The following is a 17,836-nucleotide window of genomic DNA, read 5'->3' on the forward strand; positions in this document are numbered from 1 at the left end:
CCCAGGAGGAAGGGATAATGAAGAATAATGTAGTCGCTCCCACAGAAGTAGGATGGACTTCCTCATCCAAGCGTTGGTTCAGATGTCATGACTCATGATGCCGCACATGCACCAAAGGGTCATTTCCACCTCTGAGGGGTGACCACAGTTGGCACTGTGAGTGGGAGCCTAGCTAGGGCCACCACCTTGTCAACTGAAAAAAAACGCACAACCTCAAAGCTGAGAAATATGTTTTATTTTACAAACATACTGAGGACTTAACCCCGGAAGACAGCCTCTCAGAGAGCTCCAGGGGACTTTCCAAGAGATAAGGGAGGAGCCAGGATACACAGCAGTTTTTGCAACAAAAACCAGGTAGTTGGAGCATCAAGAAATTACTGTTAAATAAAGAAAAACAAACAGCTCCAGTTAGTGAATTTCGTGCTTTTCTATGAATGTTGCTGTTTAGTCGCTAAGTTGTGTCCGACTCTTTGTAACCCCATAGACTGCAGCATGCCAGGCTTCTCCCTTCACTGTCCTCTGGAGTTTGCTCATACTCATGTCTATAGAGTCGGTGATGCCATCCAACCATCTCATCCTCTGTCATCCCCTTCTCCTCCTGCCCTCAATCTTTCCCAGCATCAGGGTCTTTTCTAATGAGTCAGTTCTTCGCATCAGATGGCCAAAGTATTGGAGCTTCAGCTTCAGCATCAGTCTTTGCAATGATTATTCAGGGTTGATTTCCTTTCACATTGACTGGTTTGATCGCCTTGCTGTCCAAGGGACTCTCAAGAGTCTTCTCCAACACCACAGTTCAAAAGCATCAATTCTTCACCACTCAGCCTCCTTCCCCTACCACTTGGAAAATTCCAAAAAATTTTAAAACCTCCATGACCAGAATCCAGAAGGAAAATCAAATGCATACCAGGGACCCATAGGAGGGGTGTGAGCTGGACCAGAGAAGCCTCTAGATGTAGAAGGATCCCTCCAGGGCTTTCTGAGTGGTGGACTAGGTGGGGAGGGGCAGTCAGAGGCTGAGAATCCAGGTAAATGACTTGGGTGAGGGTCTAGGAGGAGGGAACAAGGCCAGTTGGGGCCAAGTTAGGGCTTGAGAGAATCGGAGACAAGAGGAACAGTGTGAGGAGGGGTAAGAAGGAGGACAGTGTCTGGATTCAGCCTAGTTAACCGGTAGGTGGCGGGGCCTCCTTGAGATAACCCAGGGGTAAGACGCAGAGCTCCTGAGGGACACAGAGGGAGATGGGCTGTGGGCATGCCCGAGGGCAACAGCTGCAGAGGGCCGGAGCTCGGGAGCCAGGTTTCAAAGATGTAGAGAAGGAAGTGTTCGAAGCCATCTTTGGGGAGGATAATGGCGCCACAATCTTCCCTTTCTCTCCCTGCCGAAAAGACAGAAAAGAAAAACACGGACAGAGTTCAGAGGGAATAGAAATTTGGCTTTAATCCTCAGCTGTTGGATGGGAGAACAAGTAGGCTTGTGCCTCAAAAACTGTGCCCTCCCACCCCTACCTTCCATGAGGAATCTGGGGGATTCTGTAAGAGGAGGGCTCGCAGTCAGGGGTAGTGATGGGGAACAAAGGTGGAAAGATCTTGTCTTCCTCTTGCCTTGTTTCAAAAACAGTCATGGGCTGGCATCAGGCAGCCCAGTAACCGGGTGGTGATTGGGTCTGACAGTCCTGTAGCCCACTGTCTTCTGTGCATTGTTTTCTGTAATGCAAAAACAGAAAAACTACAAGGGCTGGTCTGCGAAGAGAGTGAGAGAAAAGAAGCTGGGTTCCAGAGAGAAGAATCTGGGCAGGGCACTGGGTGGATGGTGGAGCCACCCACAAAGATGGAAAGTGTAGGGTCTGAGAACAGGTCGGTGAGGAGAGATGGCGAGGTAGGTTTAGCTTGTCCAGTGGGCTGTCGGATGCTCAGGAATAAAGCTGGGGAGAGACCTGAGAACCAACTGCCCCAGGTGATGGGTGAAACTGTCAGCTGTACACACTCAGGTGCAGAGGGCACGGCTTAGGACAGAGCCCTGGGAACACCCTTGTTTGTACCGACACTGATGTAGGAAAAAGGTCCTATTCATGAGGGAGGCTGGGAAGGAGAGTCAGGAGTAGGAGGGAAACCAGAAATGCATGGTGTCCCGGAAGGAAGCCGGGAGAGGAGGCGCTGGCCGTGTTTTGAATCCTGCCCAAAGCTTGAGTAAGACGGGGACAGACAGGTGACCGTTGGATTGCTCAACATGGAAATCTCTGGAGACCCAAGAAAGACTGTGGCTGTGGGGTGCAAACAGTGAGTAGATCTCCATGGAAAAGTTTTGCAAGGAAGGATGGTAGAAAAACAGGGCAATACCTGGGAGGGGGTGTGGCACTATGGGTTCTGATTAAACTCTGTGACCCCAGCATCACCCAGCAGAGGATCAGGTAGGTACACAGGGCAACCGCAGAATGTCTGTTGAGTGAACCAATGAGACAGAAATAGAATGAGAGAGAGGTGTAAGGATAAACTGAAGACTGCAGAAAGATTCTGTCATCTGTCAGCTTTGAAAGTCCCTTCTTTATAAAAAGGAATAAATGGATAGGGGCAATCTTACTTGTGTCTGCATTTAGCATACATGATATCCCATCCATCATTACTGAAAATTTTTTTCTTGATTTTTGGCTGTGCTCGGTCTTTGTTGTTGCTGTGTGTGGGCTTTCTCTAGTTGCAGCGAGCCGGGTTATACTCTCTAGTTGCAGAGCTCAGGCTTCTCATTGTGGAGGCTTCTCTTGCTGCTGCAGAGCTTGGGCTATTGGGCTCGCAGGCTTCAGTAGTCAGGCACACGGACTTAGTTGCCCCGAGATATGTGGAATCTTCCCGGGCAAGGGATCGAACCCATGTCCCCGGGATTGGCAGACGGATTCTTAACTACTAGACCACTAGGAAAGTGCCCCCAAACATCTTTTATGTTTGTTTACATTTTTTTCTTGAAGTGTTGCCGGGATCCAGCCCCAGCAGGATCCGGGATACCCTCAGGATGACAGCATAGGCGATAAGGAAAGTAAAAAGGGAAGAGAAAGAGGCTTGATCTTCCTTGGTTTACACAGAAAGCCAATAAAGCTCCTGTGTTCCAAGGAGTCATCCTGAAAGAAGAACAGAGAGAGAAAAGGAGAGAAAAGAAAAAAAGAATGACACGGGGAGACCAAGCTTCAGTGAGCGAGGCCCATAACTTTATTTTCAAAAGGGACTTTTATACCTTGACTTGTACATAGAGGGAAATGAAAGATGCAAAGTCATACAGCGTCAGCCCAAACATTACATCTGTTTTGTCTTTATCGAAACCAGGACTTTTTCTGCATACCTTTCCCATAAACAATATTGTGTACAATATCTTCTGGCCTTGGAGGCCTGTGGACATTTTATGACCCTTTTTTGATAAAGCCTGATCAGCCAGAAAACTTGTTTTCCCTTAAAGTGTTTCTTCTTTATTTCTCCCAGCCTCAGAAAGTACTAAACAGAGTTACATTCTCACAGAGCAAAGGTGCAGTGGGTCACAGCAAAGAAAGAACCAATTAGCTCAAAGGTCTGATGTGGTTAATTCCAAGGCTGCTACTTGTTTTTTTAAACATTCCAACTGTGTCAACTACTGCACTCCCAGGTGCACAATGGATATGGGATATGGGCACTTGGCAGCAAGCATTGGCACAGCAATGAAGCCCTTTACCAGTACTATCTAGTCTAATAATTTTTCATCCCTTAAAGGACTCTATGCTCATTAGGACTTGTGGAATGTTTTGGCTTCCCATGCCTTTCAAGGTTGGGGAGTTGTGAACAATCATGTGTGTTAATTGCAAGAGTATGGATAAACCTGTCAGGCAAGCTAGAATGCCAACAGAGGGGTTAAAATAGAAATATTCCTTTCATGCCCAGGAGACTTATTAACTAAAGCCCTAAGTTGACTTTTTCCAGAGAAAGGTGGTCAGGGATAGCCCCCTGTTAATGTCAGAAGAGTTGGTGAAAGGCACAAAATAGTAAGACAGATTCTGGTTTTGGGGTGGATGCTCGAGCAGATCCAGGGGGTCCCTTGAGGCCTGATCCGCCTTTGCCTGTCAGGTTCTCTCCGCATGACCTTTGTCATGGGTGGGATCTCCCATGGTGGCTCCCGGCAAAGTGTAGTTTACACTGTTATGTTAGTTTGAAGTATACAGCAAAGTGATTCATATATGTATATGTGTGTATATATATATTCATATATACTTTTTCAGATTCTTATCCATTGTAGGTTATTACAAGATATTGAATATAGTTCCCTGTGCTATATAGTAGTCCTTGTTTGTTTTTTTTTTTCCTATTTTATATATAATGGTGTGTTTATGTTAATCCCAAACTCCTAATTTATTTTCTCCCCTCCCATTCATCTTTTGTTGCCTTGTTTGATGACCCCAAGGGGAAGTGGTGGGTAAACATTTAGCTTCCTCCCAGACCCATTTTTCTGATGGACAAATAGAAGACAAGACAAGAGTGTCCCATGGTCCCCAGTGAGTCACGAGAGGAGCTGAGGTTTCAACCCAGTCTGTACATTTCCAAAAGCTCACCCTCTTTCTTTGAAACCCACAGCAACATCCACATGTATATTCCTTCAGTTAGTCATTCTTTCGTTCATTCGCATACTTGGGAAATGATTAACAATACAAGTTCTGGAGCCAGTCTGCCTGGGCTCTGACTCCAGCTTTGCCTCTTCTCAGCTGCGTGACTGTGAGCAAGCGGCTTCATTCAGTCGTCTCCCAGTTTCCTCACCTATGGTGGTCTCCGTGCTCAGGGACGTCACCCCTGAGTTCTCCCTAAAAATGGGCTTCATAGTGAGCTTATGATGATGCCCAAGAGGAAAGTGTGAGGCACGGGGACTTGAGAGCTCTGGGGGGCTCCCTGGGAGAGGGGACAAAGGCTCTTGGCACTTTTCTTGAAAGCAGGAGGTCTGTCCTCTTTGAGCCTCCAGCTACAGAAAGGAACTGGCTTTATGTGGAAGCCACAAGCTGCAAGTCTGTGTGTCAAAGAGAACCACCAAGCACTCCCCATCCCCACTCCCCGCAGCCCCAGGCGACCACTGAACCACTTTCCGTCTCCATCAGTTTGCCTTTTCTGGGCATTTCATATAAACGAGATCGTATGGTTTGTGGTCCTTTGTGACCGACTTCTTTCACTCTCCACAGTGTTATCAAGGTTCGCCTACGTATAATGCTGGTTTAGTCGCTATGTTGTGTCTGACTCTTTGCAACCCCATGGACTGTACCCCGCCAGCCTCCTCTGTCCATGGGATTTTCCAGGCAAGAATACTGGAGTGGGTTGCCATTTCCTTCTCCAGGGTATCTTCCCCACTGAGGGATCTAACCTGGGTCTCCTGCATTGCAGGCGGATTCTTTACCAACTGAGCCACCACGGAAGCCCTTCTCCATGTATGGCACACATCGGTACTTGTTCCTTTCATATTAATAGTTGAATATATAGTGGGCTTCCCAAGTGGTGCTAACCAGCTTGCCAATGCAGGAGACGTAAGAGACGCAGGTTCGATCCCTTGGTGGGGAAGATCCCCTGGAGGGAGACAGGGAAACCCACTCCAGTATTCTTTTTTTTTTTTTTTTAAACCTTACAATATTGTATTGGTTTTGCCAAATATCGAAATGAATCCGCCACAGGTATACATGTGTTCCCCATCCTGAACTCTCCTCCCTCCTCCCTCCCCATACCATCCCTCTGGGTCGTCCCAGTGCACCAGCCCCAAGCATCCAGTATCGTGCATCGAACCTGGACTGGCGACTCGTTCCATATATGATATTATACGTATTTCAATGCCATTATCCCAAATCATCCCACCCTCTCCCTCTCCCACAGAGTCCAAAAGACTATTCTATACATCAGTGTCTCTTTTGCTGTCTCGTATACAGGGTTATTGTTACCATCTTTCTAAATTCCATATATATGCATTAGTATACTGTATTGGTGTTTTTCTTTCTGGCTTACTTCACTCTGTATAATAGGCTCCAGTTTCATCCACCTCATTAGAACTGATTCAAATGTATTCTTTTTAATGGCTGAGTAATACTCCATTGTGTATATGTACCACAGCTTTCTTATCCATTCATCTGTTGATGGACATCTAGGTTGCTTCCATGTCCTGGCTATTATAAACAGTGCTGCGATGAACACTGGGGTACACGTGTCTCTTTCCCTTCTGGTTTCCTCAGTGTGTATGCCCAGCAGTGGGATTGCTTCCAGTATTCTTGCCCAGAGAATTCCATGGACAGAGGAGCCTGGTGGGCTACAGTCCATGGGGTCGCTAAGAGTCAGACATAATTGAAGTGACTTAACACCCATGAACCCCATAGTAGGGACAGACATTTTATTTGTCCATTCATCAGTGGATAGGCATCAGCTTAACAGGTAGAGGGTGTTCTTTGAGGGTGATGAAAACATTCTGGAATTAGATGGTGGTGATTGTTGCAAAACATTCTGAGTACAGGAAAATTCACTGCATGGTAGACTTTAAACTGGTTCAAAGGCTGGATTTTTTAAAAATATTTATTTATTTGGCTATGTTGGGTCTTAGTTCCAGCACACAGGATCTTTCATAGTGGGCTTAGTTTCTCTGAAGATTGTGGAATCTTAGTTCTCTGACCAGGGATCGAACCCATGTCTCCTGCATTGGGGACTGGACCACCAGAGAAGTCCCCAAAAGCTAGATTTTATGTCGTGTGAATTTTAATAAAAAAAAAAAAAGATGATGGCAGAAAGAGAATGAGAGAGAAGGACTCTGCCCTAAATCTCTTTCACCCTCCCTGTTTCCTATTCCATTTCTTTCTCAGTGGAAGTCCCCATGCAAAACAATTTTCATGGAATTAGATAAATTGACCTGATATCATAAGACCTGTGCTCTGAAAGGCAGGAAAAGAATTGTTTGCGCATTTTAAGACTTCCATTAGAACCAGGCTTCCTTGGATCCTGGTTTGGAAATTCCTCTGTCTCACCTATTTTGAAACCTCTTCCCTTTCCACCTCTTCTTTCTCGGGCTCTCTCTGCCTTCGGTTTCCCTGACTCTAATTTCCACCCTTCCCTGCACCTCTCAGAGGAAGAGTCCCAGGGATCCACTGCCCCAGCCCTCCCTGAGGCTTGTCATTGGAGTCAGGATTAGAACTCGGCTCCCAGATGGCCGTGAGTCACTGGCTGCTGACTGGTCTGGAGAGGAGGGGAGAAGGAGAGGGGCTGGGTCTTCCCTCCAGAGTCATCCGGGCCCCCTCCCCCCTCCATTTAACTGTAAATTTCAGTCAAGTGTCATTAGCCTAGAAGAGTTTCCCCGGGATTAGAGGGCACCCCACCCCATGACTTCCTTGTCCCCTTGCCTCAACCCGGAAAAACAGCATGGGCTGGGACAAAGAGAGTTAAAAGCTGTGTCAGCTGCTGGTCTGGGACAGACAGACAGAAGGAGGGGGACAGGTGGACAGCATGACAGGTGGACCGCGGGAGCGTGGACTGGCAGGGTAGCTGGCAGATGAAAGGACAAGCTGGTGGGTGGGCAGAGATAGCAGAGAAAGAGAGACCGACAGGCTGATTGCGACAGACACCTGGAGGAATCGGCAAGCAGAGAGACCGGGTGAGGAGGAGGCAGGCAGACACCGGTGCTGGAGGCGGGGGTGACCCTTGGGGGGATGGGCACAGAGAAGGATGGGTGTGTGGACCGTCCCCTCCTCGTGGAGTTGCTGGTGAAAGGGATGGGAACTGGAGGGTCCACTTGCCATCTCTGAGATGCTGCATCTTGTCCCCCCCAGAACCTGGAAGTGGTCCACCATGAGGGCCAGCATCTTTTTGCTCCTGTGTTTCGTTGGTGAGTTCCCCAGAGGGAAGGTGGGTGCCTCCCTCATGCGAATGCCGAGCACTGAGGAGGGGAGGGCGGCTGGCAGATCGACGCCTCCATTCATTTCCATCTCCCGGGGTCATGTGCCTCTCTTCCTGCATCCACCAGCCCATCTCCCCTCTGTCTCTCCCTGTCACCATGTCTCTGTCCTTTCTCTCTCTGAATCTCTATTTCTGTCTTGAAGCATCTCTCTCCTCTCTCTTCCTCTCTGTGTCTCTGAGTGTTTCAGTGTGTCTCTCTCGGTGTATCATGGGTCTGTGTCTCCTTGTCTTTGACCTACCCCCCAGCCCCCGCCATCTCTGTTTCTTGTTTCTTTCTCTTGCCTTTCTCTTGCCCATTCTGTATCCCTCTTTTTTTTTTTTCAAATTTATGTATTTATTTGGCCACATCAGATCTTGGTTGCAGCACGTGGGATCTTCCGGGATCGTTCATTGAGGCGCGCAGACTTCCTAGTTGTTGCTTGTGTGCACCAGAGCTGCGTGCCCCTCTTTCTATCTGATCCACAGTCTCTAAGCCTCTGACTCCCGTCTCTCTGCCCTGTGTCCCTGCCTCAGGGTTCAGCCACGAGGCCAAAGAGAAGATCACTAATGGCACAGAGTGCATCCCTCACTCTCAGCCTTGGCAGGTGGGGCTGTTTGAGGGCACCCGTCTGCGCTGTGGGGGGGTCCTCATTGACCGCAGGTGGGTTCTCACGGCTGCTCACTGCAGCGGCAGGTAAGCCCCCACCTGGGAGCCTCCCTACTCAGGGTGGTCAAGGGAGCATGATGGGGAGGGGTGGGGCTCACAGGAGTAAGGAGATGGTCCTGCAACAAGAGAGCCTGAGGTTAGACTGGAAGTAGGACTTCCTCACAATGGGCCTGGGGTGGACCTGGGTGGGGAGCTGTGGGGTGGAGGGCAGGGGCCTTGCAACCTGCCCAACCAGGCCCTACGTTCTCTCATGGCTCATTTCCTTCCCACATGGTGTGTGTCACCAGTCCAGCATCCCCTGGCCCAGTCTGAGCCGTGGGCGCTTGTCTGACCCAAACTCTCTGTGCACTGTCAAAGGCTATATCTGGTACCTCTCTGGGCCTCAGTGGTCCCATCTGTAAAATGAGGGCATTGGGCTTCATAAGTCTGATGCTCTAAGATATGGATGGAGAGGCAGAGAGATGTGGGGACAGGGAGGGACACCAGCAAGACAAACAGAATTTATTCATCATTTCCCCCTTCATTTAGTTGACAATAGTGATGACCCAGGCTTTCTGCTGGGTGGTAGGAATGGGGCAGTGAACAGGACTAACAGATGTCCCTGCCTCCATGGGCATCACCAGCTAAGAGAATCAGAATCAGAAAGTGACACAGTGGCTTGGAGAGGACAAATAGGACGAACGCTAGAAAAGGAGAGATGGCAATGGAAATAGAGACCAAGAGATGGGAAGAGACAGAGAGAGTGAGAGCAAGGGAATGAAGGAGCAAGAGAAAGCCATCAAGGTGCCGAGTAGTAGAGAGGAGCAGGGGGTCTGGGAGCCCCGGGATAGCCCACCCACCACCCGCCATGCCCCCCTAGCAGGTACTGGGTGCGCCTGGGAGAACACAGCCTGAGCAAACTGGACTGGACGGAACAGATCCGACGCAGTGGCCTCTCGGTGACCCACCCCAGCTACCGAGGCAACCTGGGGAACCATGACAATGACCTCCGGCTTCTTCGACTGGGCACCCCTGTCCGGCTGACCACCAGCGTCCAGCCCCTGCCCCTGCCCACGACTTGTGCAACAGCTGGCACCGAGTGCCACATCTCAGGCTGGGGCACCACCAACCACCCATGGAGTAAGGGGGTCCCGGGGTCAGGGGTCAGAGGGACAGAGCTGGGGGTATAGGGTGAGAGGTCAAGGGTCTTGCCTTCTCAGAGGAAGGATGGGTAAATGGTCCCCCATCAGGATCATGCCCTGGGATCTGAGAATATGGTACATCAAGGGCCTTGGGAGTCAAAGTGTTTCAGTGGTTGAATATGGAGTCGGAAGTCATGGGTCAGTGATGAGGTTAGAGGCAGAGAGATGTCAAGGGTCATCAGACTAGAGAAAAAGGCATAGATAATAGAATCTTGAGGTCATGGGTCATGGACTCCGGTGTTGGTCACTGTGGAGTTGAGGTCATAGGACCCAGATATCGACCGCAATCTGAGGATGGAAACTGGGGTTCCATCAAGCGTCACCGGTCTGGGACTGGAAGCCATAGGGTTTGGTCTGTGGAGCCAAAGGTTAGAGGTCATGGAGTCTGGGGTCAAGTAAACTAGGATCAGAGGCCACTTTGGAGTAGGAACCAGTGGTTTAGAGGATGCAGAGCTGAGGTCAGAGGTTAAGGTGAAGACAAGGAAGACAGAGAGAGAAGACGTGAGGCCAAGGTGGGCTCAAAGGGTTATTTTAAAAGATTGAAGGTCAAAAGTCACAGTAGCTGGGATTGAAGAAGGTCAGGTCCAGAGTCACTGTATCTGAGTCACAGGCTAAAGGTCGGGGGGACTGGGCCAATGAATTGAAAACAAGAGCCACTATGTAATCAAATCATCTGAAATTTAAAGGCCCAAGGATTGTCTTGGAGGTCACAGGGAGGGGGTGGAGGATAAACTTGTATCGGGCTTCCATGAGGCCTCTTTGGGGGTGGGGGGGTGGCGGGATGAGGGAAGCACTGGGGGATCCTCCAGCATCCATCTTCCATCTCCAGGCCCATTCCCAGACCAACTCCAGTGCCTCAGCCTCTCCATCGTCTCCAATGCCACCTGCCGGGCAGTGTTCCCAGGGAGAATCACTGACAACATGGTGTGTGCGGGCGGCAAAGCTGGAGAGGATGCCTGCCAGGTGAGTGACTTGCAGGCAACACCCAGGACAGGAGGGAGGGGAGGGAGAACGGGGTGGGGTGGCGGCGGGGGGAGAGGGCAAGTCAGGGGAGCCGGGGAGACAGATGAGGTCAGAAAGAAGGAGAGGCACAGAAGGCGCCAGGGAGAGAGCCCAGGGAGTGGAGGGCAGAGAGGGAGCGCAGGTACAGAGCAGGAGAGATTTGGGGTGGGGCACAAAGGGAGGGAGAGCAAAAGGTAGCGGACATTCGGAGCTCAGGCAGGTGACCGCGTGTCTCTCCAGTCCTGAGTCTTCCCCATACCATCCATCCTCCTGTTGGTGCTGGCCCAGGTGAGAACCATTCCTGGATGGAGCAGGAGAGAGGGGCCGGAGGGCTCTCTCATCTCAATCCGGCTAGCTTGTCTTGTTGGTCCTCCAGCTAGAAGACTGCCCCTCCCTATTGGCCAGGGCCTCAGCCAGAGTCCTGGAGAGGACTCTTGAGATGTCCAGTCTTCTTTCTCTACCATTGGTCACTGGTACCGCTGTCCTCTTCCCTCATTGGTCAGGGCCCTAGCCATGTTCCTTGAGCCGGCATGGAGTCCCGCCCTCCCCCACTGGGATTGGTCATTGGTGCCTGCACTCTCTTCCCTCATTGGTCAGGGCTCAGCCATTGTCTTTGAGAGAACCCTCTACCCTGGCATAGAGGCCTGCCCTCCTTCCCTGGGATTGGCTCCTAGGGACAACGTGTTCTTCACTAGTCACTGTTGTCCTCTGGAAACGTGGCTGTGCTTGTTTTCTCTGATGACAAGGCATGGAGCCACCGTTCTCAAGGCCCAAGACATGGGTGAGGGGGCAGGAGGCAAACTGGAACAGGGTTTCCCCATGTTCATACCATGCTCCTACACCTCTTGTCTTCCAGGGTGATTCCGGGGGTCCCCTGGTGTGTGGCGGGGTCCTTCAGGGTCTGGTGTCCTGGGGATCCGTGGGGCCTTGCGGACAAGAAGGCATCCCAGGGGTCTACACCAATGTTTGCAAATACGTGGACTGGATCCAGACGGTCATGAGGAGCAACTGACCTGCTGTCTGCATCGTCGTACCTCAGCTTGGGGGCCACTCTGAGCGCCAACACCATCTCCATCGTCACCTCTAGCTCCCACTCTTCTTGAGCAGGGGATCTTCTTGGCAGAATTCCCAACTCCAGCCAGCCCTCCTAAGACCCACGGCTGAAGTGGAAGGAAGTGTGTGACTGTCTGGAATAAATAAACCTGGAGGAGGGGCTGTGTCTATTTGAATCCCTCTGCTGGTTGAGATTAGAGGGAGGGCTCATCAGTTACCCTCCCCATAGGTGCTGAAATAAATATGAGAGAGGTTAAGGGTTTTCCCTCAGGAGCCTCAGGTGAATGCACTAGAGAAAATTACATTAGAAATTAAGGCCATTTTTCTCAATCTGCCACAACAGGAACTTACAAGTTTAGAGCTTATAAACTTTTCAAAGGGCCATCAAGGACCTGACATGGGGCGGTGTGTTTGTGTGTGTGTGTTGGTGGGGCGGTGAGGGGACAAGGTTGTCAGCTCCAAAATACCAAATGAAAGCTGCAAGATCAAAATTCACTAGCATTTAATTAAATGTCTATAAAACATAACATTCTTCCCACAAGCCAACTGCAACTTGGCTCAGCCGGAGTTGAGCATGTGTTATATTTAATGTGGGGTGCAGGTCTTATTTTGATGTCTATGATGATAGACAGGGGGTTTAGCCCTAGAAAGCAAGAGGACCCAGCCTTGGTCTTAAAATAGTTCTGCCCACCTCTTAGGGTCAGTCTTCATAACCTCTCCAGAAGTTAGAAAGAGAATTTCTTCTCCCCAATGAATAGAGGGGACACTTGAAATGGGAGAGGGAGAGGGGCGATCAGGACAGCCATGGCAACATTTTGCTGGATGCCTGCTGTACCCGGCTCTCCTTGAGTCTTCATCCCAACCCCCTGAGGCAGAGCTGTCACCCCCACCTCACAGATGAAGAAACTGAGCCTCAGCCGGGTGGAGTCCTTCATCCCACGTCACTGTGGTAGGAAGGGGCAGTGCCCAGATTTGGGGCCAAGGCTGGCTGCTGTCAGAACCCAAGCCTATCCCCTAGTCTTGCTTCACATCTCATTAGGGGAGAGAGGAGGGCAAGACAGAGAGAGATCTAAGTGATAATAAACAAGCCTGCAGAAGTAGGGATCGGCACTTGAGTTTTGCAGAGGAGGAAGCTGAGCTGGCTCAGATTCCGGAAGTCATCGGACCTAGGTCACAGAGTGAGTAAGGGCCACAGCTGGCTCCGGAGGACCCTGGGAGAAGGGTGGGCAGGGAAGTGAAGCCCCGGAGGAGCCCTCGGAGTGGCGGGGGTGCCGGCCCAGGGCGGACTTCCCTCTCCTGGGCCTGGAATCCCACAGGCCCCAACCTGCCTCCCCCACCCTCCTGCCTGCCCCTCCACCTGGCAGCAGCCCCACCTGTGTGATGCCTGAGTCCCCCCATTCCACTCCTTGGAACAGTGAAGGAAGGGGCCGGGGGGAGGAGCAAGGACAGGAGACAGACAGACTGGGAGAGGAGGAGGACTGAGAGGGATTTAGACATGGATGTGGGGAGAGACGGAAGGACAGGGATGGAGGGAGGCAGAGACGAGACAGAGGCACAAAGAAAGATGGAAAGAATTACAGGAGACGTGCAGAGACTGGGAGGGAAAAACAGCATTGGATAAAGAGAGAGAAAGGATCAGAAAGAAAAATGGCACACACACATACACACAGAGAATTATAGAAAAGTGGGAGAGATGAAGGCAGATTCACAGTGACTGGAAAGGAAGCAGATAGACAGATGGGTGCATGCGTGTGAGGGGACACAGATGCACAGAGCAGACAGACCTGGGGACGCGATGGTGGCAGGTGGGCAACACATCCAAGGGCCCGGGCCAGGCTGGGGAGTGCCCCCCGCACCCTGCCCGCCGGGTGCTAAGGCAGGGCTGGGAGGCCAGTCATCCTGGGCCCGCCCTGGGCCACCCCCTGCCTGCTCACCTTCCTGGTGCCTCCCACTCCAAGACCTGCTGCATCAGCCACACTGCTGCCCCCTGAGCCCCAGCCTCAGCGCCCGTGAGTCTGGCGGTGGGGTGGGAGGGCGGAGGGAAGGCGCCCTGCTGAGGGTGCCAGGCCTCTGCCTGGCATCATTCCTCCTGCTCCGTCCTTCTCAGGGTGGAGGGATTGTGTCTGTCTGCCTTGATCTGTGTCTCCAGTAGGCTGCCCCAACCCCAATCTCAGTGTCCTCTGACCCCAGCTTCCATCACCTAGTCCGAGCCTCCACCCCCACCCTCACTGGCCAGTTGACCAGCCCAACTCTGCCCTGTCTAGCTGTTCTCCCAAGGGGCAGGGGTTCAGCAGGGGTGGGGGTCAGAATGCTGTCCCAGGCTGCGCTCCCTCTTACACCCCAGATAGCTCTGGGGTGGGTTCTGAATGGAGCCTGGTTCCCTTTATGCCCCCATATCCAGCTGGCTGGGCCCTAAGTCTCAGGTGGGCAAGAAGGGCCTCTGAGGTCCCATGGCTGACTACACAGGGTCAGCCCATCCCTTGCCCTGGGCAAAGCCCTCCCCTAGCTTCTGGAGGTTCCAACTGGGATTGCATGCATATGTCCTCAGTCTCTCCAGTCGTGTCTGACTCTTTGCGACCCCATGGACTGTAGCCCGTCAGGCTCCTCTGTCCATGGGATTTTTCAGGCAAGAATACTACAGTGCGTTGCCATTTTCTTCTCTAGGGGATCTTCCCCACCCAGGGATGGAACCCAGTCTCCTGCATTGGCAGGCAGATTCTTTACTGCTGAGCCACTGGGGAAGCCCCCAACTGGGATTGGGCCCCTGCAAAGCCACCCTCCACAGTAGAGATTTATTTTAAAAATGTGGAGGTTGGGGTACTGTGAGAACCAGGGAATTCCGCAAACCTGGCTGTTTCTCGCTGGGGGAGCAGGCGAGGGGGTGAGAGGGTCGCGGACCAGCCCTCCATCTCCCCAGGAAGTGATTTGACTCCTTGTCCCTCTAATCCCCAGAAGAACCTGGGGCCTGCCCCTCCCCGCTCCAGGCCATGATGACTCTGCAATTAATCATGTTTGCTCTGGTGACAGGTATGGTGGGGGGGGGGGTGGGGACGGGCAGGGGCCTCCCAAGTCTCTAGGATTCCCAGCCCTCTGTGTGTAGACACTGACGGAGCTGATATTAAAAATACAGAATAACAGGGCATCTGAAAGAGTAGATGAGCCATAACAAGTCCTGGATGCCCCCTGCCACCTAAAGGTGTATTCCCTTTAGAGCTAGAATAAGGAGACGGCAAAGAGCGTCCCAGAGGAGGGGCTACTGGTATGGAAGGATTTCATCTAATACCCAGCCTGTCCATACAGTGCATCCTCCAGGATTATGATCCTCTTCCCCCCATTTCTGGGAGTCCTCTCACGCCTGGGCCCCCTCTTTGGCTTCTCCACCCTCTTCTAGGGCACGTTGGGGGAGAGACCAGAATCATCAAAGGCTACGAGTGCCCCCCTCATTCTCAGCCCTGGCAGGCGGCTCTGTTCCAGAAGACGAGGCTGCTCTGCGGGGCCACGCTCATCGCCCCCAGATGGCTTCTGACAGCAGCCCACTGCCGCAAGCCGTGGGTGCGGGGGCCGGGGCGGGGCCGGGAGGGGAGACGGCTGGAGATGGAGAGACGGGTGGAGAGGGCCTCGGGTGGGGACGGTGCATTTAGGGATCGGTGGGGACGGTGCGTTTAGGGATCGACGGTGGGATGGGCTGAGACTGAAGGTAGGAGGATGAAGGATTTCGGAAGCCGGGATGGCGCTGGGCTCGGGGTCGGATGTTGTGTTGAGGATAAGGTCGTGGTGGGCGATGGGGACGAGGTTGGAGATGGAGCCGCGCTTCCTCATTCTTTTCGTCTCTCCCCCTCCCCACCACACCTCTCTCCATCTCCTGTGTCTCCCTCCCCTTCCATCTCTGACCGCGGCGTGTCTCCCACTTCAGCCGATATGTGGTTCACCTGGGAGCGCACAGCCTCGGGCGGCAGGATGGCTGTGAGCAGAAGCGAACTGCCACCAAGTCCTTCCCCCACCCAGACTTCAACAACAGCCTCCCCAACAAAGACCACCGCAACGACATCATGCTGGTGAAGATGGTGACCCCGGCCCACCTCACCTGGGCTGTGCGACCCCTCACCGTGTCACCGCGCTGTGTGCCTGCTGGTGCCAACTGCCTCATTTCCGGCTGGGGCACCATGTCCAGCCCCCAGTGTAGGGGCTCCAGAGGGGAATGTGATGGGGAGTGGGGGGGCACGGTGGTTACGATTGCGGAAGGACAGTGGGAGCCAGAGGAACCTTCAAAGGCGAGAACTTGCAGTAATACAGGAGGCAGTGACCGGGGGGTGTCAATAGTGGTATAAGCCGAAAGGAAGAGTGGAAAAGTAGGGCTGGGGAGGGCAGAGACAAATGTTTGGGGCCTGGATTCAGCAGATCGGATGTACAGTTTCAGATTTATGACCTGCAGAGCTGTAGGTCCTTAGGCAAGTGGCTTCTCTATAAGATGAGAATAATCACACCCACCTTCTAGGTCTAGATAAGAGATAATGTTTATAGAGCAACTGGCATAAAGAATTTTACTTAATGGCATTACTGTTACTGTCGCTACAAGCAGAGAGGTGAGTTGGCTGCAAGCAAGAAGGATGGGAGCTGGGTGCAGAGAAAGGGCCTTGGTTCTCTCCTGGGGTTAGAGGCAGCCCCGCAGAGAGGAGAAGGGGACCAGGGGTTCTCATTCTCTCTGCCCCTTCATGTCGTCTCTACAGTGCACCTGCCCCATACCTTGCGATGCGCCAACGTCACCATCATCAAGCACAGGGAGTGTGAGGACGCCTACCCTGGCAACATCACGGACACCATGGTGTGTGCCAGCGTCCGCAAAGAGGGCAAGGACTCCTGCCAGGTCAGAGGGCAGGGCCTGGGTCTCTAACCACATTTCCATTTCCAACTCCCACCTCAGTTGCATCTTCATCAGCAACCAGAACCTCATTCCCCAACTTTCCCCGGCAACCCCCCAATCCCGCTCCACTCCTGGTTCCCATTTCTCACCTAAACACAATCTCCAGCTCTACTCCCATCCCCACCCCTATTTCCAACCCCAACCATCCACAGATCATTCTTTCTCTAGTTGTGGACTGCAGGCTTAATTGCGTGTGGGATTTTAGTTTCCTGACCAGAGATTGAACCCACGTCCCCTACATTGGAAGGCCGATTCTTATCCACTGGACCACCAGGGAAGCCCCTCCACTCCAGTCAGTTTTCTATCCTATCTTTGTTCTCACCCATAACTCTAACCTCATCCTCAATCCCACAGCCAATCTCATCTGCAATCTCCACCTCTCTTCCAACACCATCCCCACCTCCTCTAGAAGACCATGAACCTTTTCCCCTCTCGCCTCCTCTCTAACTGTTTCTCTTTTCTCCATCTCCAGGGTGACTCTGGGGGCCCTCTGGTCTGTAACGGGTCTCTTCAAGGCATCATCTCCTGGGGCCAGGATCCATGTGCTGTCTCCAAAAAGCCTGGTGTTTACACAAAGGTCTGCAAATATGTGGACTGGATCCAGAAGACCATGGAGAACAATTAGCCAGGACCTGCTGATCACAGCCCAATCCCCTAATCCCTACTTGGGGCTGTGGTTTCCTGTTCATTCTGTTAATAAGGAAGCCTGAGCCAGACCCCCTTCATGTACTTTGGTGGGGGGGGGGGCCTTCTTGACCACAAAAGATGCTGTTAACTTAGTAATCAATGTGAGGTTTGGATTAGGAGACCTGGGTTCTGCTTCATTCTAACTTGTGACTCTGGGAGTGAAAATAGCTAGCTGTCTGGTTCACTATTGTACCTCCAGCTGCAAACCCAATTCCTGGCACACACTAAGGTTTCAATAAATATTTACTAAATGAATGAATCTTTTGAATGCTCACTGTGTGACCCTGGTCTCAGGGCTTTTAAATATGTTGACCGACATAATCTTCACAAAACCATACGAGGTTGGTGCTGTTACTATTACACCCATTTTGCAGATGAGGAAAACTAAGGCACAGAGATAGGAAGTTGCCTATTCACGGTCACACAGCCAGCAAGGAA

The 17,836-nt window shown here is 52.0% G+C and overlaps 2 protein-coding genes across 3 annotated transcripts; both read left to right on the forward strand.

Annotated features, from left to right (window-relative positions):
- The first annotated feature begins 2,100 nt into the window (after positions 1 to 2,100).
- Positions 2,101 to 11,869, forward strand: LOC102280784 (kallikrein-12). Of its 2 annotated transcripts, XM_005898423.2 has the most exons (6): positions 2,111 to 2,274; positions 7,782 to 7,837; positions 8,422 to 8,581; positions 9,414 to 9,673; positions 10,565 to 10,698; positions 11,594 to 11,869. In XM_005898423.2, exons 1-6 carry the CDS (start codon positions 2,225 to 2,227, stop codon positions 11,747 to 11,749), a joined length of 816 nt encoding a protein of 271 aa, XP_005898485.2. In that variant the 5' UTR covers positions 2,111 to 2,224; the 3' UTR covers positions 11,750 to 11,869. The 2 variants fall into 2 exon arrangements, with proteins under 2 accessions (XP_070243373.1, XP_005898485.2); XM_070387272.1 differs by lacking the exon at positions 11,594 to 11,869 and having other exon boundaries at positions 2,101 to 2,274; positions 10,565 to 10,981.
- Positions 11,870 to 13,585: 1,716 nt separating this feature from the next.
- LOC102281064 (kallikrein-11) lies at positions 13,586 to 17,336 on the forward strand. The gene is made up of 7 exons (XM_005898424.2): positions 13,586 to 13,595; positions 13,749 to 13,799; positions 14,743 to 14,817; positions 15,182 to 15,338; positions 15,704 to 15,969; positions 16,518 to 16,654; positions 17,184 to 17,336. The coding sequence occupies exons 1-7, from the start codon at positions 13,586 to 13,588 to the stop codon at positions 17,334 to 17,336; spliced, it is 849 nt and encodes a 282-aa protein (XP_005898486.2).
- The last annotated feature ends 500 nt before the right edge of the window (positions 17,337 to 17,836 follow it).

This window comes from Bos mutus, chromosome 18 (genome assembly GCF_027580195.1).
Source record: "Bos mutus isolate GX-2022 chromosome 18, NWIPB_WYAK_1.1, whole genome shotgun sequence".
NCBI lineage: Eukaryota > Metazoa > Chordata > Mammalia > Artiodactyla > Bovidae > Bos > Bos mutus.